The sequence below is a fragment of the Eschscholzia californica genome, unplaced genomic scaffold (assembly GCF_041429995.1).
Source record: "Eschscholzia californica isolate CP2 unplaced genomic scaffold, dmEscCali1.0.p SCAF_3, whole genome shotgun sequence".
NCBI lineage: Eukaryota > Viridiplantae > Streptophyta > Magnoliopsida > Ranunculales > Papaveraceae > Eschscholzia > Eschscholzia californica.
Genome location: NW_028238420.1, coordinates 11,059,323 through 11,081,580, shown reverse-complemented (window position 1 = coordinate 11,081,580; position 22,258 = coordinate 11,059,323). Strand labels below are relative to the sequence as shown.

The 22,258-nt window shown below is 37.2% G+C and overlaps 2 protein-coding genes across 2 annotated transcripts in view; one reads left to right on the top strand and one right to left on the bottom strand.

Moving 5' to 3' along the window:
• Positions 1–10,387, top strand: part of LOC147548372 (protein PLANT CADMIUM RESISTANCE 2-like) — a 34,103-nt gene extending 23,716 nt beyond the window's left edge. Inside the window, exon 5 of the transcript XR_015238007.1 lies at positions 10,303–10,387. The gene's annotated coding sequence lies outside the window, so the exon portion shown is untranslated. The remainder of the gene's footprint in view (positions 1–10,302) is intronic.
• A 2,582-nt stretch (positions 10,388–12,969) lies between these two features.
• On the bottom strand, positions 12,970–16,474 carry LOC147548371 (uncharacterized). The gene is made up of 2 exons (XM_086671608.1): positions 16,065–16,474; positions 12,970–13,257 (listed from the first exon to the last, which is right to left on the bottom strand). The coding sequence occupies exons 1-2, from the start codon at positions 16,296–16,298 to the stop codon at positions 13,081–13,083; spliced, it is 411 nt and encodes a 136-aa protein (XP_086527734.1). The 5' UTR covers positions 16,299–16,474; the 3' UTR covers positions 12,970–13,080.
• Between the last annotated feature and the right edge of the window lie 5,784 nt (positions 16,475–22,258).

The window sequence follows — 22,258 nt, the reverse complement described above, 5'->3', positions numbered from 1 at the left end:
TGGTGTCCATCCATGTACTCTCCATTTGTAGTCTTGAACAGGACAAACAACAGTTACACTATATTGTCGAAGAGCATATCGAAATGCTTTTGCACCACCAGAAAACAACTGACCAACTTTAGTAAATATTTTATCCCAGCCATCAGATTTTAGTTTTGTGGTCTTACTTAGATTGGATGATTCTGTAGGAAATTCCATAAGTAACAACAAAACTACAAAATGAAAACATATAAATTTGTCAACAAAACATATAGTTTATTAGAAACGACATGTATAATGAAATAAATTATGCATACTGTTTGTTAAACTTCATAATGTGTTAGGAGACAGACAACACTTTCGTTCGAATCACAAGGTCACTGTTATGTGAAAAAATATGTATAATGTGCAATAAATTACATATAATTTTTGGAACATTACATAATGTTTACATTCTGTTACAATATAATTGTACAAAATCTTCAGTGGTGTGTAAAGCGCAACAAAGTACATATAATTTTTTGCACAATACACATTGTTTACATTCTGTTACAGTAACATCGTACGGAATCTTCTATGGTACAAATGTGTGATATTCAATAAATGGACATACTTCCATGTAAATTACACATCGTTTACATTCTGTTACAAAAAAATGTACGAAATCTTTTCTGGTACAAAATTGTGATGTTTAATAAAGTACACATAATTTCATATAAATTACACATCGTTTACATTCTGTTACGTAAAAAACCACAAATTCGATCAAAGAGTGATATTATAAAAGTGGAAACTCGTAAAAGTTTATCTTTAAGCAGGGTTTATCTTACATTGATACGCAAAAGTGTTATTCTCCTTGGTGGATGTTACCTGTCAGGACGTCTCTGCTCTTGTAGCTTTGGGAGCCATCCAGGTCAATATTATTATGGTGATGTATTTGTTTGGGTATTCTTCGAATTGTTAATAAACTACCTTAAGAGGTAAGGTCAAATCTTCCTTAGATATGACGCTCCTCATGAAGAGATAGTTGTATCGTCACGAGTATATGACTCTACCACAGGATGATGCTCTTTTAATTGTTTGGGTGAGTTATGACATATTCAAAGCTTATCATTATTTAGGTGAGATTCATTATTCGATGCTTATTGAGATCACAAGCCCGATGGGCAATGATGCGAAGGGAAAGTTACATAGACTCTTACAGGGGTAGACGTGGATTCATATGTGTTGATGTCAAAAAATAGTCTTCTGTTATATTAGCATGAAACAGGGACTTAATGCATGACAGCGTCCGTTATGATCGAATATTCTGGTAGGTTGATTGAGATTTCTTTCCTCTGCTCCTTGCTCCCGCTCATTGCTCCTGCTCCTGCTCCGTGCTCCAGCTCCTGATTCTTGGGGGGAAAACCTGCAAAGGGTTCGAAAACCGCTTTGACGCTCAAGACAGTCAGGGTGTTCTTTGTAGTAAAAGATTGAATATTGATTGAATCTTTTGGGGGGCGAGTTATGGGAACTCAGTGTAAAGTGCTTGTGTTTTTCAACTTGTCTTGTGGAAGACGATGGGGGGCCTTTTTATAGGCTGAAGTATGTCGAATGTGATTAGACGGTCTAGATGAAGCGGCTGTAATCCACCGTTTTAGGGAAGTTTCCCGCTGGTCGTGGTTAGGGCTTCGCTTGTAATTATCTCGTATCTAGGATAAAAAGAAGTTCCTAAGTTCAAGGATCCTTCGTAGATATCCTGCCGAGGTGATAGATCTTCTAGGAGATGTTTCATCCTTTGAGACTCTTGAAGTCCAAGCTTGCTTAAACACTTAAGATTTGTAGCCGACTGAAATCTTTAAGGAGATTCCGGGATTAAGTTGGTAAACTGTTGGCGCGCTTTTGCCTCCGCAGTTTAGGGTGTGAGGAATCGACCTAACTTACGCGGGTCACCCTCATTCCTTTGAAGATTCTAGAGCTGATCTGTTTGTGTCGGGGGCGAAACATGGCCGATACTTTTAGCCGATTTCCTAGTTAGGGGAGTAGGTGACAGAGTGTCGAGGGTTTAGCTATTCTGTTACCTTAAGCCTGGTTGACCCGTTGAACTTCAGGTATGTTCTTGACTCTTAGACGATAGTCAATGTCTGTACAATTTATGCATCATCAATGTGTACACTACAGTAGTCATTTGCTTCGATAAGGCGCCACTTGCCTACAAACTAACATAGGCCTACATCATCTTAGCCGAATAGTAGGTGTCCCCAGCTGAGCGTGTATTCAGTCGTGATCTTGGTAAGCTAGAAGAACTATCTTGTTGCATTGCTTGCTTGATGTGCATAATGATATCTCTTGATTAATATATTACTTAAAACTATTTATACATCAAACTGTCGTGTGTGTGGTGCTGGTAATTAGATGTGAATCTTACTGGGCCGACTTTCGAGTTATCTCGCTCCTTAATTTGTTTTTGTTCAGGTACTGGTGACCTAGAGTGACATAGTTTACTTCGTTATCTCACATTATATAAGCTTAATATATTTTCCTACATTTTGACTTATGTCTGTTTTCACAACATCAATATTATATATGTATAGAGTAGTTTAGGATCGTTTTTTGATTTGTTTGTGATTGTACACACGTAAATTTTATGCACCTTGTAACTTTGACTTTGTTATTATTGACATGTGATTTCAGGTTATCTTTAACTTTATCAAAATTATTTTTGGGTTACACATTTTCTGAGCATGTCCGATGATGACATATTCAGAAAAGATTTAAAATGTATTTGATTTCTGCTAGTTTTGATCTTGATTTGTAATCCATGATGAGAATATTGGTTTGGGTTTAAACCCGAGACTTGTCTAAGTAGGATTTAGATCGAGTTCCTTCTATAAACTTCCATGACAAATCGTGATTCGGAACACGGGGGCGTCACAATTTCACTTTCAGCCCTTCAAAAATTTGAGTTTTAAATTTAAAATCCATATATTTAAGGAATTTAAAGTAATAAACCTACAGTTTTATCTCCATTTCCTAATGTTTACTTGTCCCCAACCATAAAGTTTTCCCAAAAACAGACTCAACTTCCCTAACCAAACGTTATTCCCTTTTAATTTGATAAATTTAGTTTGACTAAGTCTTGGGTTATTCCCACCCTCATTTCGTTCTCTTAAATCTCTTCTTTTTATCTGGAATCTTTTAATCTTCTTTTGTTGTTGATAGACTAAATATTATTCATCTCAGGATAGAGAAGTCACTCCTTGAGATAGGACTAAGAACAAGATTTTAGAGAGGGTTAGTGGTTATCTCGACTCTCCCTAAAATTTCTTCTTTTTACACCCATTTTTACCAACGAATAACAACCAACCGTCAAAATTACGAACTAAATGGTGGAATCGGGAGCTCATAGTGATCATTTATCAAAGGATGACTCTGGTTATCAAATGATTGAGCAACCGGGATCTATTTACTAGTAGACGTTGTTGGGTTATGGTGGTGTCTACTAATGTCGTATAAGCGGAATCTCAGACATCTAATGTCTTGACATTAGTATTGGTCCCATGATCATCATGCATAAACTAGTAATTAACTAATAGGAGATAGTAGATTACCTTAATCGTTATTTCCCTCAAACAAGTAGAATAGATTAAAGAAGACCAAGAGCTCCAATCGTCGCTCCTCTACTTGGGACACCGAATAGTGTATTTAATCTCCCTCCTTGAAAGCTTTCTATCACTCCAATGGTGGTTTGATAATAAGAAAACCTTCTTCCTGTTTGACTAGAAGATAGCTTGGGAATTAGCTCACTTTCTCCTCTCTACTTGATGTGGTAGAGTAAGAAAGCTTAAGGAGAAATTCCACACCTTATTCTCTGTCCTAAGAGTGTTTATATAGAACCCTAATAAGAATCCACCTCTTTTTAGGTTTCCTAAAACACCCTTTAGAATAAGATTTAGGGAAATTATCGAAAATAGCAACTAGTTGATATTTTCTCAATTCTCTAAGGAGATGACGTCCAAAACCAGCCAAAATTGGCATATTTAATGTTCATAACATAAGGAAACGCCCCTCCAAAAATCAGCCCAATCCGAGCCCTAAAAGTGCCCGAATCGGTCTAGACCCAAAACGCTGTTTTTGGGCTTTTTGTACTATCTTTGCCCAAATTCTATTTAAACCTGTGAGATATGTTTATGGACATTCCCAATGTTATATCACACTCTCACTAGTCATATCATCCGATTAAATACCCATTCTTATGTGTAACCCGATGTAGGATCCGATCGAAGTTAGCCGCGAATTACTTCGTAATTCGACGATCGTAGTTGGTTCCTAGCATAAACTCTACGACCCCTAAATCAATCGGACTTGATGATCTTCTTCATCAATTTTCCTAGCCGACAAATTGCTCGCGTTGCAATCTTGGTCAAAGGACATCTCCTTCAACTCCTTCAGACGCTCCCGACTCTACCCCAACCAGTAAACAAATAACTCGCCTGAAAGCCCGCTAGGAGGGCTTTCACAACAAATAAAATAGTTAAGGCCAGAGACTTAGAGCACCCCCGTTGGACTAAGAAGAAAGATAAGGTGCGCTCCCTAAAAGCTAGACTCATTTTGTCATAATGGAGGCAAATAAGGGATTATCTTCGATCGAAAACATATGATAAAGAAAATCACAATAAAAAGGACTAGCAAGAGGATACACAAATTATAGCGTCTCCATAAAGCTTTCGTCTCAATTCTTCTCCAAAATTCCTCAAAACAAACATCTGTAGGAAAGACACTATCAATGGTACAATTGTTAGCTTCATTCTAATGGTGTAACTCGGGTGTCAAGTCCAGAAACCTTAGTTAACCCGTCGAGAAAATCTCCATTGAGAGTTTCTTCTCAACTAATAAATTAGGGTTTCACTGGTGCACCTCACGTAACCCTAGTTGCACCATCAGAAAGAAGCTAACTACTAGATGTAACAGGTCGGCTATACACCACTAAAAACCGTGAAATAGAGACATCTCTAGCATCGAAACCCTCGTTTGATTGTTTCAATACCGAAACTATAGGGATATGTGTGTATCGAATACACCTAATTGTCTAGTGTTCTAAGCGGAATCTCAACATACATATATGTTAACACTAGATTATCAGGATCGATTATGCATGAACTATTCAATGAACTAGAATAAGAAAAATACCTCTATCACGTTTTTCCCCCGAATCTTTCCAATCGCGTGTGAAGATCGAGAGCTCCAATTGTCGCTCCTCTACTTGAGACACCGAGTAGGTTTACTTGATCTCCCTTCCTTTCAGACTGCTAGGACTTAATAGAAGGTTGAGAAAAACTCTTCTTCTTGACTAGATTGATAGAACGGGAGCTTTTTCTCTACAATCCTCTCTCTCCACTAGCTGTATATTGAGAGAGAGAGCTGTATATTGAGAGAGAGAGAGAGAGAGCTGTATATTGTTCCTTCCTTAGAAAAATCATAAGAAAAATCCACACCTTTTCTGTTCTCTAATGACCATATATATAGAGAAACCCTAATTAGAATCATATACAATTGGGTCTTTCTATTTTTGGGTCACAGAAAAGATAATTACGAAAATACCCTTTTAGGGTATTTTGGCTATCCCTTTAAGTGTGGTCGGCCAGGGCAGCCCACTATGGGCTTTATATGGCCGGCCCACTTACCTTGGTCGGCCATCATATGGCCGGCCAAAAAAGCCTTACTCCGGGCACCCCTTTTAGGCCCGGTTCTTTCTATCTAGTTCTGAATCTCCATTCGAACCTTTTCAGCTTATTTAGTTGGATCCAATCCATCTATAGCCTGTTCCCATCTAGTCAAGTCTCTCCGATCAAGTTACCACTCTTATGTGTAACCCGTTGTAGGATCCGGTCTATGTTAGCCGCTAATCACCGAAGTGATCTGATGATCGTAGTTGGCTTCTAGCAAAGCATTACGACCCCTAATTGGACCGGACTGGATGATCTTCACAGTATGGTCATCGTTATCCTAGCTGACAAATTGATCGCATTGCCATCTTGGTCGAAGGACATCTCCTTCAGACCGAACGGATATATCCTTCAGTCTCCCACTTGTACTTAGAACAAGTGCAATGCTCGATTCCCATGTCTCTTCGTATCTCATCTGATACGTCATATTACTCAGACTTTCTTGATATGGAGAACAACTGTCAAAGCAAATGATTAACCATTAATCCATTTGAGTGTGGCCACACATTTTCCAGTTGCTTCTCCTCAAGTGGCCCGGAGATACTTATCTTAACTTAATAGGAGGACATCATCCAGTCTTGTACTCTCACTTAACTTTATGTCTATCATGTCTCCCCCAGTAATCCGTCTTTATAACCTCCTTTTACGGCACGACGTTTGACGGTACCAAATTTCGACATTCCGTACATAAGATGAGTGAAGTACTCATGTTAAGGAATCTCTCCAATCTTGCCTATGAGTGTTCATGACGTTTTTCAACTTTTGAAGAACTCTCATGTTTGGGTTATCCAGTGTATATTAGAGTTCTCTAATCATACACTCATGTAATTGACTTAAATACTATATTCCTATAGCCCATGAAACTGCGCTATCAGTCAATCTCCCATGCTAGTCTTCATGAGTCGTAGTCCATGCAATGACCTGGACTAGGGACCTAATAATGAATCTATTCCAAATTCACTTAGTAGGGTTTCATTTACCAGATCACGCATCTGATAAACCTACCTGGAATGCTTCATTATTTTTGGACTGTCAATTAAACACTAAACCATTATTTAATGACAGAAATAATTAATTTATTTCTTTAATTGAATGTAGCTAATTGATTACATAAAACTCCTTTTATTAATCCAATTACAACCTAAAGCCATTCTTCGATGCGCTTTATCGCTTTATACCTATGCCGCTTCTATGACTCGCATACTTGGGCTGAGGTAGTGGTTTAGTTAACGGATCGGCAACGTTGTCGTCCGTATCGACTTTGCAAATGACCACATCTTTTCGCTCAGTGATTTCCCTTATCACGTGGTACTTCCTTTGGATATGTTTGGACTTTTGGTGTGTTCTTGGTTCCTTAGCTTGGGCAATAGCTCCATTATTGTCACAATATAGAGTTACCCCTCTTTCTATGCTAGGAACGACACCAAGTTCGGAGATAAACTTCTTGATCCAAACTCCTTCCTTGGCTGCTTCTGAAGCAGCTAGGTATTCTGCTTCTGTGGTAGAGTCTGCTACAGTAGTCTGCTTTGAGCTTTTCCAGCTTACTGCTCCTCCGTTTAGACAAAAGACGTAACCCGATTGCGATTAAAACTAATTATAATGAAAAATGAGGGAGAAATATGGAAGAAGAATTACAATTGTCTCAGTGATTTTCCCTCTGATAGCCAAACGCTCCTTTGGAGAAAATAATTTTCCTACAACCTTGGAAAGCCAAACAAGGTCTTCTTCTTCAACAGCAAAATTCATCTCTCTCTTTGCTCTTCTTCTAATCCCCCTCTCTCTCAAACAACTATTAAAAAATACAAATAAAGATCCTTTGATAAAGAATGTAAAGAAAATAATATTGACTCCTTGATATTGCACTGTTTAATCTCTATTTCTCCCTCTCTCTACAAAGACCCTCTTTTCTCTCTCACAAAGATCAGAGGATGGCGAAGGACAAGTGAAATATGAAGGTTCTCTGTTTTATTTTTCTTTCTCTCTTTACTGTAATTCGTTTCTCACTTTCTCTCACTCTAACACTCTCACAAGAAAACAAGTAGATGAAATGATAAAAGTAATGTTCTCTGGTTTTTTCCGTTCTTCTTCAGGGTCAGAGATGAGATGGATGATGGAAGGTTTCTGATAAAAAAATTTGTTCCAAAGGGAGATGTCTCCTCTGTCTCTGTTCTTCCTGTTATAAAGAGAGTAAACTGAATTCGAAATCCTCTCAATCAATCTCGCCAAATCTCTCTTTCCATATTCAGTTCTATCTCTCTCAATTTCAGACACTTTCTCTGGTTTCTAAGAGCATCTCCAATGCAATACTCAGTCTTAGAAACTTTGAGTGCCACATATGGTTTTCAGAGTTTTTTTCTTAAAAACTCTCTCCAATGCAACACTCTATTTGGATCTCTAAGATGACGTGTCGAGGGTGAAATAGAGATATCTCAAGAGGACACTCTATTTCTAGAGTGTCTTCTTCTCTAATTGTCCAACTCATCAATATTAGATTTTCAACCAATTGAAATCGATTCTTCTATATTTTCTAAATAACTAATTATTTATTTACAAAAATAACAATGACACATAAGTAACTAAGATAAGTTCAGAGTTTTGCATTGGAGACACAAAAAAATTGAGGATCTCGCTGATTTGCCTGCGTCCTCATGATCTGCCCGAACGTGTCTCACTCGCAAATCGTTACCATCCATCTGACTCTTTGTGCATTCGCCATGTGTCTCTCGCTGATTTGATGTATGCTGAGATGGGGAGGTGATCGAAGATGGTCCCCAAAGGTCAGACTGAATATATCATTAGGTGCAGAGGAATTATGAACCATATTGGTCAAGGGAAAACGATGGTGTTTGGCTGAAATGCAACTCGAACATTTAATTGATTTCATCACAGAATTTTTGAAAGGTAAAACATTGTTCTTAACTACTAAATTGAAAATTTGCAGATGTGGGTGGCTAAACGGCGATGCCAGACTTTAGAGGTAGCAGAGGAGGCAGAGGACAGAGATGAAGCAAAGAGTGATGTTGGAGTTGAAGTGGCTTTGCTGGGTGAAAGACGAAAGAGACCACGTTCCTACGAGGAATTTCTTCTTTGATGGAATGTCCTGAACATAGAAACCATTGTGATGGAATACAACGAAACGGTTAAAATCTCGAAGAAGGTGTGAAACAGAGATTAAATTCATTTTTAAGGTAGGAAATACCAAAACATTTTTAAGAGAGAAATTAGTGGAAGAGAGAAGGATATTTCTTATACCTGAGACAGGAGTGGCATTACCAGTGCCAACCATAATATGTTCAGGAAGGTTTAGCTCATACCTAGATGAAGTAGAAGCAATATCAGAAGTGATGTGCATTGATGCTCCAAAGTCGATGTACCAGTTTGGGTCAGAACAAACAGATTCTACACCCATGGCAGCAAAAGACTGAGCCATTTCATTGATATGGGGTAGACTATAACATTGACGAGCTGAATGACTAGCTTTTCCACAGTATTGACATATAAGAGGTTGAGGGTGAGGACCAAGAATAGAAGAGGTATGTCTCTGATAACCTCCTCTATTAGATTGTAACCTCTGATAAAACCTTTATAACCTCCTCTGTTTTCACGACCTCTTTTACCTCTATGAGGAGAAAAAGAATGAGCTCGAGGAGCTGGAGAAGATTGAAAGAGAAGAGCAGCAGGTTGAATGTTTTAGGTAGGAAGAAGCTCGATACGAAATTCATGAGTAAGTAATAGAGAGTGTAACTCAGGGGAAGTTAGTGGGGTGAGACGAGTGGTAATGGAGGTAACAAAACCTTCATAATCTAAACGAAGACCAGATAAGATAACCAACACAAGTTCAACATCGGCTATTAGGTGACCAACAACATCAAGATAGTCAGAAATTGATTTGATTCAAAGAAGATAATCATTGATAGAGAGAGTCCCCTTTTTTGTGGTTTGAAGTTGTAATTTCAGGTTCATTAGGCGAGCAGAATTAATGGAGGAGAAAATTCTTTCAAGAGAATCCCAGAAAACTTTGGAGGAAGTGAGGCCAAGAATTTTGACTCAACACTGGTTCAAGAAGAGTGGAATTAAGCCAAGAGAGAAGCATCTGGTCTATGCAATACTCAGGAAGAGGAGGAGGATAAGAGCCAGTAGACATAGTCAGGGTTGATTAATGGAGCAGAGGAAGTCTTAGGGGGAGAGGGTAGAAACTCAGGAGAATGAGGAGGATAAGAGCCATTAACAAATTTGAATAAGTCTTGAGAATGAAGAATTGGAAGAAATTGGCTCTTCAACAACAGGTAGTTTGAGTTATCAAGGAGAGCAGAAACCAGATGAGCAATGTTAGAAAGGTTAGGAAATGAAGAAACATACTGGATGGAGGTGGAGGACGGTTGTGGTGGGGTATGAAGAGTAGGAGAAGTGGTATTAACTGTTGAGTCGACCATTGAAAAAGAAGCAAGGGTGAAGGCACTAAAAACCAAGGAGAAGAACATGATTAGAAAGTTGCAAGGATACCATGAAGATGATAGAACTCACCGTTATAATTAAAATAAAGTTGAAGGAATACAATTTACAATTATATCTTTGAGAATAAAAGTAATTACATATATATGTACATTGCTACTAATAGTTATATGTATATTGATTTGTTTTATGTTATTCCTATATTTTAAGAAAAAAAAGTGAGATTTTATTAAAGGATTATAAATTTGTGCTTAGTGTTAAAGATACACTCTTTTTTAGGACTATGCTTAATAGATTATGAACAATGAAGCTTACTCAATTTTATGGTGTGACAGAACTTCTTTTTATTTGTTCGATAAGAAAGATTCCATTAGCTTCAAAGATCACTAGTGAGGGTACTCACAGTACAAAAAGGTGGCTTACTCTACATTATTAATACTAACATAGGCAGCTAATTTTGCAGCAAAAAAACATAAGGGACAAAAAAACATAAGCAGCTAATTGTTGCGATGTTACAGTTGAGTCAAATATTGACCAGCTTTGACCACGTCAAGAATAAACGAATTGACCAAGGTTGCAAACGAGAACAGATCCTCGTTGAGACTATCAAGGAGGTGGATAAAACGAAATCTTGCTACTTGAGTTCGGGCATGGGAGGTCAGCATGAGTCTCTTAGGCACCTAAACCTTGAGCTGGTCAAGAAGCACGGCAAAATGCAGAGTCAGCTCTACCCAAGAGCTGCTTAAGACTCGAAACAAAATAAGGTCTGCATTAATCACCTCGGCACCTTGACCGTTATACTGCCTCAAGGCAAAAAAGAAGGTGGGTCCGACTTAGCTCTTCCCTTGAACTCTGCTTTGGTCAGAGAGCCGAAGTAGGAGGTCCGCAGAAGTTAGCTCCGCACCTTGAGCTCCGCTCTGATTAAAAAGAATAACATTGTCGTTGAAGGCCAGGCAAAGTCAAAGATCCAACGAACTTTTATGTGTTAGAAGATCTGTCAGTGTCAGAACATACGTGATCATCATATATTATCCTCCAATACACGCGTGGATATCATCAAAATTGGCGACTTACCACCGCATCATCTCAACCATTCAGTGTTGCAGTCATCCAAACCTATATCACCATATCAAGTTTTCCCTAAAAAGGGGTGGAATGTCACACTTTAGACTTTGAATTATTTCCTTAAATTGCAAAAAACGTTTCACTGACTTGATCTTCAGAGTATCTTTATTTTTTGCAGGCTCAGTCCCACTTGAATTTCATTAAATACTTGCATAGAATTCATCATCTAACCATAGATCTAGACAATCAGGAAGATAACTGAGAAATAGCTTTTCAACATCATCAAATTGGATCACTGAGTACAAAACAAAAAAGAAAACCGAGTGGACCTCCCGCGTGATTGAGATGGTGTCGGATATGATGTTGCGGATGCGCCATGGTACTCCTCCCTCCGGATTTAGAAGATGTCTCACTAGTTCCCGCGAGTCCCCCATCTATAAAGATGTCTCTAAATCCCGTTGATATTGACATCCCCAACAGGAAGTTTGAGCCTTACTCTCTTCCGGTGATAGAACCTTTCTTGCTCCCCTGATGAATTCATCATTTATGTCTTGAGCCAACGCAGCACACGCAGCATCAAAACTCTTGTATGCCTCATCCACGTTAATCTTTACCCATCCCTATGGTGGCGTTGTCTAGGCCGATTATTCCCGAGCAAGAATAGTACTCGCTACACTTTCGATGTTTGTCTCTATTGTTCGTAAGTTGTGAAAGTCATGTTGAGCTCGAAGGATTACTCTTTCCGACCTAAACTGCTTCCTAGTAAAATGCTTCTCATCCTTCCTTCCAAATGTTTCCAGGTGACATGCCATTTTGTTAAAGCTCAAGAGATTGCCTCCCTCGCCTAGTTTCGGTCGACTCAAGGAGATGACCATGTGTAATTCAACTAATCCCGGCGCAAACTCCTCAACCACCTCCTTTACCCAAGGACACGACAAGAAGATCGTCATCTCCTCCACATATGAAGCCACTAGACACCCTTCTTCTGCTTTTTTCCTCCCTCAGAAGAAATATGCTCGAGTTACTTAAGAAGGGCGATTTACTTGATTCCAAATTGAGTTCGACTCCACTTTTCAGTGGTAACAAACTGTCAATGCTTGATGGTCATTTACAGAACCATGGGGGATGTCATGATCAGGGTAACACTGCATATGCTATGCAACACAACATATGCATGCCCCTCGTTCTCATCTGACTGTGGAGTCACCATCATTAAAGAGCATATCCCTAAGTTGGTAGCCTCCCCTTCAGATTGGGCAGGGTTTCTTGATACTCGAAGAGGTACAACTGATTATTGCATTGTTTTGGGGAGTTCCTTGGTCTCTTGAAGCTCGAAAAAAGCTATTGTAGCCCGTTCTTCATCAGAACCCGACTACAAGGCTATATCGTTTGAAACTACTGATCTGTTTATTCTATATTGAGACAAAACTGGGGCAAAAAACACATTACAATAGATTACCACTTCATTCATGACGTAGTTGCGTCCGGTAAGCTTAACATCAGACACATTCCCATTATCGTAAAGGAACTCCATTCATTTCTTCTTTGGGTTAGCTTACACCTCTGTACCAACATCATCTAATCTCTAAAATCACCCTCAAATTGAGGAACAGAGAGACAGGGATATCAGCTTAGCAGTAAGCATAGTGAAGACAAATACCAATAAACCCTTTTTTTCATTTTTCGTCTCATTTCAATGATTTAACAATGGGTAGTATATATTTTCCATTTCAAAGCCAAAAAGAATATAAAAGATAAACTAATACTATAGTCGAAGAAACCAACCATTTCTAGATTACGAATGATAGGGAACAAGCAAATAACCCAATTTTCGTGCAATAGTTTACAAACAGATGAAATCTTACAATTTTGCAAGAGTTTAAATCACATTATCAGTAGGAGTTTTCTCTAAAGGCTCAACAGCAGTCCTGAAAAGAAGTATGTAAACCTTGTCGATGGAGAAGTATAAGAAACCTCCTACAGAATGGGTAACGTACGAACCAAAGCTTGTTCCAACTATACAGTGCCACGCCGGACCATATGATAAGTCGAATTCCTGGTAAACATAAATACGAGAGAAAGCAATATTGAACACTTGGTTAATACAAAAAAGTAACTACATTCAAGTTAAAAAAAAACGATTACATGATGAGTAGAAGAAACAATCCATATTATGCCTAACTAAGCTCTAGTATAAGCCTACTGGTGAGTTCGACTTACTCGTGAGCCAACTACTTAGATCTTAACTAATATAATAGGTGTAGTTCTCTAATTTTAACTTGAATTTCTAAATTTCTGAATAATAATATCTTGTTGGTGCAGTTTGAACAGGAAAATGCAGTAGATTTTTCGTAAAGATAGAGTGGAGATACTTAATGGTTGAACAGTTTAAGCATCACATACCTGGAACTAGGTAAATGTATGAAATGTAACTAAAGCAATTTTATGAATGATTCATCAACTAAACATCTTCATTTACCAACTAAATTTCTTTCCAACTTTATGTAAATATACAACAAACTAGGTTAGGCATGGCGAAAGCTGCATGATAAGATGAGGTTACAAGATGAAATAAGAAGATATAAGAAGGATTAGGGAGACTAATGGTGAAAGAATATAAAACTTCCAACATGCAAATCTTCAGTGTTGAAATAAATTTGTAACCACTTCGCAGAACCCATCTCTCAAAGAACACCGATGCCTATACCTTCCTAAAGTTACTTGGCACATACAATGTTGGCCAAACCCTTTTTTGAGATTCCACGAATTTAGACATTCCCACCTTGGCAACAACCAACAAGCCTTAGCTAACCGGTCGGATTCCGGCTTCATCCCACTCTAGTAGCCAACTCTATTATTGAAAAATTATGCTTTTTATGGCACGACATTAATGGGATATCCATTTCCTCCAATATTTGATGCGCTTAATCTAGTCCTACCATGGAACTAGATCCCTAGCTTGGCAAGAAAAAAAGAATCTATTACTGGCATACTTACAAACTTAGCGTTCGCCATTAGGAGTAATTCTACAAATTTCGGTATGGAGAATGACACTACTTGTCTACTTTAAATACTGCTGAAAATTGGAATTAAGAAACTTATACTTCCGGAATAACGTTACTCTACAATCTACTGAAACTCCAGCTTTGGGCCTTGATACATATATTTGTGTATAGATCGGTGTTTAACAAGAATCTAGTGCTAGTGGTGCCAAGTTGAAAGACATCAAAGTCCTCAATAACAATAAGTAGACTTAGTCTAACACGAACGGGAAGTAAAAAAAATGTTTTCTAAAAAAGAAAACGACTACGAAAGTCATCAAAAGAATTCTTGAAAAAAGAAAACGACTACGAAAGTCATGCGCACATGCTCATCTAGGGCTCGGGTATCAAACCATTTGATGAATTTAAAATCTAGATAAATTGCTGCCCTAGTACACCTAAATGTTTAAGTATAAGCTGCCTAAATTACAGCAGAGAATGGGTCGGCATGATTTAAGGGCTTACTTTGACCACATGTTGCACTTTACCACAACATTTTGTGCATCTAAACCTCAAACCACATCCCAATTTTTCAAGACTTCCCCAAACTATAAAACATCACATAAGAATTTGCAAAGATAGATATCCTCTCCTCTGTTTCTCTCTTTACCTTGATCAATTAGTTTTCCGGTGAAGGGTCTTCCTTCGCCGGAATTTCCTCTTTTATATGTACATATTATATCTTCAATCCTTCTTCTCTCTTCTTTCATTTCTTTAGAGAGAGAAAGTAAGAAGAAGAATAACCTTTACTTCCTCTGTTTGTCGTTCATCTTTCATTGAAGAGCATGATCCTCTCTGCAATTTCCCCCAAAATCACTACTACTCATAACCATTATAACTACCATAATGATCTCTTTCACTCTCGCAACAAATTTATTCTTCGATCTAGTTACTTTTGTACACAGAGAACAACTATTCTACCTCTCTTGATTAAATGAAAATGAATGTAACTACTTCATTTTTCTATTATTCTTGGTTGTTGTAATTATTTTGTTGTGAGTTTCTCCTTTGTTCTAACAAAGATGTTGATTAAGAAGATGAAAACGAAGATTATGAACCATGTGAGTAGAAAAGACAAGATTATGAACCATGGTAGGCAGTGAAATCCAACTATTCAAGAGTTGATGATGGCGGTTTTTTCTATGGTGGTGACGTTTTTTCGGTGATGACGGCGGTTTTCCGGCGACAATGGCGGTTTGCCGACGAATGTGACGGAGATTTAAATTAGTTTTTCTTTATTCTGTATTATTCTATGTTTTGTTGACCTTTAGGGTCCTTTTATTCGTGATCTTTAGGATCCTTTCATCTTTTTCTTTCTTTTTCGTCAGAGTCTAGTCCAATTTCTTTCTTATTCACGAGGTACTTTGCATTTAAAGGTATGCAACTCTCGTGAAGTTGGAAGAGAGAAATAACAATTTCATCCATGTAAACAATGTGATTTTATCACTTATGAATGGAAATCGATTCCCGTGGCTTCAAAAAAAAAAGACTTCCCCAAACTATTATTTATCTTTGTATTTTGATTTTGACCCAAAGTTACCCCTTTTTCTTAATCAAGAATTCTCTAAATATGGGTAATTATCCATTTTCCTAAATTCAACAAACTTTTTTCCTCAAACAAAAAGAACTCAATTTTACTCTATTTTCACTAGTAATGGAAAAAATAGTGGGGAAATTTAACATTCCTTTGATACCTTATATTTAGAGAATAATCAGAGAAAGAGTTCCAATTTGTTCAACCATAAAGAATGACCCAAATCCTTCAAATTTCTGAAGAAAGAAAGCATTTAAATCAGAATAAGAGAGAGAGAGAGGGGAGGACCTTTTTTAGGGCAAGAGCTAGGCGTTTACTGTCGAGTTTTTTGTTGGGCATGGAATCAAGAGAATCCTTAGCACAGCGGAAAGCTAGGTTTTGAAGAGGAAGGGACATATCAGCTGCTCTTACTTTGATATTAAGACGTTCATGATGTTGGTGTTGTTCAATAACTTTCTTGTTCTGAATAAGACTACTTAAAAATCTACTCCTTCTCTCTAACTCTTCCTCTGCTCCTGCCATTAATCACTTTTCATCTCCTTCCCTTTTTAAATCTGTTCTTTAACCTAAAGTTTCTCCTTCAATCACTCCTCAAGTGCTGCTGGTGTCTTTCATTTTCCATTTTCTCTTTCTAGTATTTCTCAAAGAGAAGAATGAGGACTTGTCTTGAAAAGGAGTGAAAAGAATCCAATAACCAAATATTTAGACAATTTTCTTTCCTTTACTCTTTTGTGTTTAGCTTATTGGTCCTACTTTTGTGTAAAAATATGGACTACATTGGGAGTAGGATGGCAGACAAACAGACAAATACATACATGAATCAAAATATTTCACATAATAAAGAAAAAACAAAGTTTGAAATCACTAAAAGAGACAATTTTCTCTCCTTTAATATTTATACTTAGCTTATGGGTCGTATACCCGTACTTTCAGACGCAAAGGTAAGATTCTTGTTCTTTTTACTCTCCTTGCTTGTTTGTTTAAGTTTTCAAAAACATTTTTGTTAGTTTTATTAACACATTTGAATTAAATGAGTTAAATTGAGCTCGCCTTTTATCTCAATTTGACCATTTGACCATTCTTTAGTCTTCAAGAAAAATAAGGGTAGGGCAGTATGCAGTATCCCAACTTGAGTACTCTAAGGCGATAGGAAGTCCAATGTATATAAGAGCATCTCCAATGCAACACTCAACAAAAACTCAATTAATCCAATGTGTCAAGTATGGGTTGAGTTTCTCTTTCCTAGGTTGCATTATTGAGATACTCAATTCAAAATTCATCCCCAATGCAACACTAAAAAAAACTCAACATTTACTTTTTTACTTTTAGTTATTATTTTAATATATAAAATGTTGATGTGGATCAATTGAGATACAACAATAAATGTTGAGATACTCAAAAGAAAACTCAATAATTGAGTTTTCTTTTGAGTAACTCAATATTTATTGTTGCCACATCATATTGAGACTCCAGTTGAGTGTTGCATTAGAGAGTGTTATTTGTCAAAAACTCAAGTAGTCCTATGTGTCAAAATGAGTTTTGTAAGTTGAGTGTTGCATTGGAGATGCTCTAATGAACTTCACTAGACCAAACATTTTTTACACGGTAAACAGACTAAGCAGGTACACATGTAATATTGAGCACACCCATTGGGATGCACTATTTAAGGTACTAAGATACCTTAAATACACCCTATCACACAGTTTACATTAACCCTGCGATTTTAGAAGGACATACTGACACAAACTGGATTTCAGACTCAGAAGAATTCAAATCCACTAGTGGGTTTGTTTTTACACTAGCAGGAGCGACAGTTGCATGGAAGTCCTCAAAGCAGACTTGCATAGCTAGATAGACTATGGAATTAGAATTCATCGCACTTGATAAAGCTGCTGAAGAGGTTGAATGGCTACGAAGCTTTTTGGACGATATACCAATTTGACCTTAACCAATTCCCTCAATTCTGATTCACTGTGATTTAACAGCTGCAATAGCTAAAGCTAAAAACAACATTTATAACGGAAAGTCTAGACATCTTCGCCAAAGGCATAACTCTGTTAAGAAATTGTTGGCTAATGGAATAATTTCCATAGGTTTTGTGAGGTCGAAGGAAAACCTGGTAGATCCTTTGGCGAAAGGATTATCAAGAGATGTTGTAAATGTAACGTCGAGGAAGATGGTGTTAAAGCCTATATCAGACTAAATCATCTATGACGGACACCCAACCTTGGAATTGGAGATCCCATGATCTTGGTTCAATGGGCAACTAAGTTGTAGATGATAGATTGTGAACACTCAAAGGAGCTAACTCCTAGCCATCCCTATGACAAACAAAGAGTGTACATGTTCAATGTGGGGGATGAGATCTGTAGCTTGAGTATACCAAGTGGGGTGGAACATGACACCCTTGATAGACTCACCTATATGAGTGTGGAAGTGGGGTCGCTTTCTATGAAAATTGGGTTATTCTCTAGAGCATCATGAACACTATGATATGTTCATGGCGGATAACGAGCACAACCGAATGATCTTGATAAAAATTAGAGGAATTGCGTGTGAGGTGTTGATCGAGTCTACAATATAGAAGTTCAGTTCAAGAATATAATATTCACCGAAAGACTAGTAGTACCGACAAACTATCACAAGGCAAAGGTTCAAGTCATAACGACACCTCTGCTGATACACATGCCTCGTATTCTTCTCTTCTCTCTTCAGTTCTTTTAATTTTATTCATTTGACTGATTGTTAGTTTTATTACATTTGAAAAATGAGCTAAAGTGAGCTCACCTTTTTGGAGGGAACTTTTTTTACCCATAATAAACAAAAACTTACTTTTGTTCTAACAACACTAATAACATAAAGTGTAAAACCTTTTTCTTCCCTCTTTCTAAAATAGAAATGAAAACTTCAAACAAAGTGTTTTATTCCACATCTTTCAAAGAAAGAAACTAGTTTGAGTTTATATAAAGAAAATTGGGTGTAAGGGGTGTCGCCCCTAGGGGTTACAATAGTGCTCTCCGGAGGAAAGACTCATCACTTTTTAGAGGCACACCTATACCTTAGCACATTCATTTCTTCTCTTTCTCACATGTATACACTCGCGGGTCGGGTCACCGACCTTGCGCCGCCCCCAACTCTGGCTCTGGTTCTGGTCCTGGTCTTGGTCTAGGTCTACTAGAGAAGTACCTAATTTTTCCTCCCACTGCTACATTGGAAACAGTCCAAGTACGTGTGTACTGGTTAGTTATTTTTCACGGTTGGGTCAAAATGACCTTGAGTCGTCTGATCAAGTTTCCCACTCTATAAATAAGGAAACCAACAGGAAAAACACACGGAAAACGAAATCTCCCCCTTTCTCTCTCTCTCTCTCTCTCTCTACTTTCTTCTTCTCTACTCTGTTATAGCTCTATCAAGATCAGAAGATCAAGATTTGAAGGTTGCTTCTTCAATTTCTGATAAAGAACAGTTGAATCCTAGGGGACTTCGCTCAGATACTGCAAAAGCAATACCAAATTCGACGGTTGCAGGTTTATTATCTCGGTTGGTTCATTTACTGGTTATCATAAAGCACTTGAAAAAAGATAAGTTTCTTTATTATTTTACTGAATCATTGCTCAATTATTTTCTCTATTTTTTTTACTAGTTTTAATTATATTTTTAATAACAATCTTGTTATAGATTTAGGGTTTTATTGGTCAAAAGTTTCTCCTTAATGTTATAGATATATCTTGATGTATAAGGGTTTCATGGCTTCTTGTAGTTAATCTGATTATGTTATGATTTTTTAACTTTTTTTCTCTAGAAACCATATATGCTCATGGAAGTAGATTTCTCTTTAGCTCTTTAGGTAGGATTTTACTAGTTTTAACTAGGGTTTCATGGCTTCTTTTACTGAGTATTAGGGTTCCATGGTAGGATTTTGAGGATGATTAAAAATTTTGGTTGAAAATTCATAGAATAAGATGAGATTTTGCTGCCATATTTTTGTTGATCCTTCCCGAAAATTTTCGGCTTAAATTCGGCGGTTCCTACCGACAACACATCTTTTTTTTGTTACCATATTTTGCTTATAGTTTTTGTTTTTTTTTTCAGTTTGAAAATTTTTTTTCTAGTTAAAAATTTATTTGATGTTCATAGTTTATATTCATTCCTATGTTATAGATTAGATATTTCACTTCATTACTTTATACAGGTGAACGAAACCCGACACCCGTCTAACTGATCAGACGGAAAGAAACAAAGAAGTACGAGTTGAAAGAGAGAGACCAACACAGTCTAATCTAAGGAAGAGAGCTGAAAAATGGCAACGAATTCAAAAAGAAGCCGCATTACAAACACTGGAGGAAACCGCACCATCATCTTTAGAGGAAGTCGTACCACCAACTCGAGAGGTAGAAGTCATAACACCAACTTTAGAGAAGGAAGTCGTAACACAAACTTAAGAGGGGGAAACTGCACCTTCACCATCTTCTACCCACACTTCCTTTATCATCCCTAGTTCCTCGGCAGTTAATGAATCTTCTTTCGCACCATCCGACCCTTCTCTTATCCGTTCCTTTAAAAATCACATTGCTTGTTAGATAAGGTGTTGGTACTTGTTTGTTTCCAAATCGAGGTGGTGGTAGGGTTTCAGTTTATACTTGTTATATATGTTTGAGGGATGTTCATGAGGATAAAAACTATTCATGGGGAACACTGCTTGTTTGACAAATTTGCTTATTTTTTTTCCTCCATTTTTTTATCACAAAGTTGGATTTACCTTCATTTGCCGACTCACAGAAGAGTCGAACTACATGGTTTCCAACCTGGGATGCATTTTTTACGTCGGAGCAAACCTGAAATGAAAAAAGTAAATGACATGAACTTGAGTTTAAGGAATCTACGCCAGGAAATTGATGATCTCAAAGATGAAGATGTAAGTATAAAATGAAAATTTAAGTGTAAAAAATCTTACAATTTGCACTTGTACGAGTCTAGCTAATTGTATATTGATTTTCTTATTTTTTTTCACGTTGTGTGGGATCCTTACAAAGCAAATCGAACAAATTATCCATTGGGACCCTGACAATATTACGTTGGTTTTATTGTGTGTTTCGACACAACTGTTGTTATTTATCCTTAAAGGGTTCAAACACGACATAAAGAGGTCAATCATTTGTCACAAGAACTATGGTCCGTATTATGGAAAGTTAAGAGGCTGAATGAAAACGATGAAGAAACTACGGTCGCGTTGGTAGAATCAAGCGATGAAGATGATGAAGACAATGAAAGTGAAGATTAGTAAGGAAAATGCTCGCAGAGGGGTAGAACTTTTTTGTGAAATCATAGGCATGAAGAAAGACGAAACAAATCTTTTTCTATTTTAGTAACTAGGGTATAGCCCGTGCCTCCACCACGGCATAATTTCGTGTGAAAATAAGTAGGAAGTGGGAAGCAAGAGAATTTAGTGGGTGGTTTGTAACTAATTTTCTGAACATGTGGAGAGATTATAGGATGTTTAAGGCCTCATTTGGGAACACATATAGCTTTTTTCATGGGCTTCTTTTTCAGCACTTAAATATAAGGGCTTTGTGATAAGCTATTTTGATCGTTTGGTAAATCAAGTTAAAAGAGCTTTTATTTATCTCCAAAACATAAGGTTGCATCTGGTATAAAAGGCTCAACTTAATATAAAAACAAGGGAAATTACTTAAAAGAGAAATTACACAAACATTAGTTAATATCAACCTTGAACACTAATCTAAAATGTTTGTAACAATTAACATATGAATAAGTTGACACTTTGTTATTTGGAACAAGCATAAAAAATGGTAAGGGAGGTTCAGAACTTGATGATCATCATGAGAGAAAGTTAAACATATAGATTCTATACAATCTGTTTGAATGTAAGAAGAGAGAGTTCTTTATAGAACATAAGATAGAGTTTTTCAGTTTTTGATATACAAATTTAAAAATATAAGGAATATGGTGTAACGCCCCAAGCCTAGATTTCCACGTCGGCCGCCATGAAAACCTAAACTCAAAGCATTTCTCCGCAGAACAGTAAACATAGTTGATATACCCATCAAAAGAGACAAATAATATCAAATGTGAAGCTCATAAGAATCAATAAATCATCTAAAAGAAATCCATTAAACTTTCTTAACCCAAACAATGGTTCTGAATCATCGACACGTAGGTCGGACAATAACGAATGAAACAAATAACTATCTAGAAAGTGAAACTCCAAATAACTACATAATCTCGAAAGCGAAAACTAAGAAAGAAACTCCGAGCTGACGAACTGAGATCAAACTGGTGGCGCTCCCCGATCTCTATCACCTGAAAAATAGTAGGTTGGGTCAGAACCCAGCTAGTAGATTTCTAATTACCTAAGGTCTAAATAGACCAATTCAACACAAAACCAAGTATCGAACAACAGTACAATAATAACAATCCATTATGTTACACCTTTCATGCCGACACAACTGAAGTCAACCTGT

What these genes read in the sequence shown, in the direction of transcription:
- LOC147548371 (XM_086671608.1), bottom strand. Translation starts at nt 16,298, where the DNA reads ATGGCAGGAGCAGAGGAAGAGTTAGAGAGAAGGAGTAGATTTTTAAGT. An exon ending in TAGCTCTTGCCCTAAAAAAG is followed by an intron (nt 13,258 to 16,064) that starts GTCCTCCCCTCT and finishes TATGTTTACCAG; the next exon opens with GAATTCGACTTATCATATGG.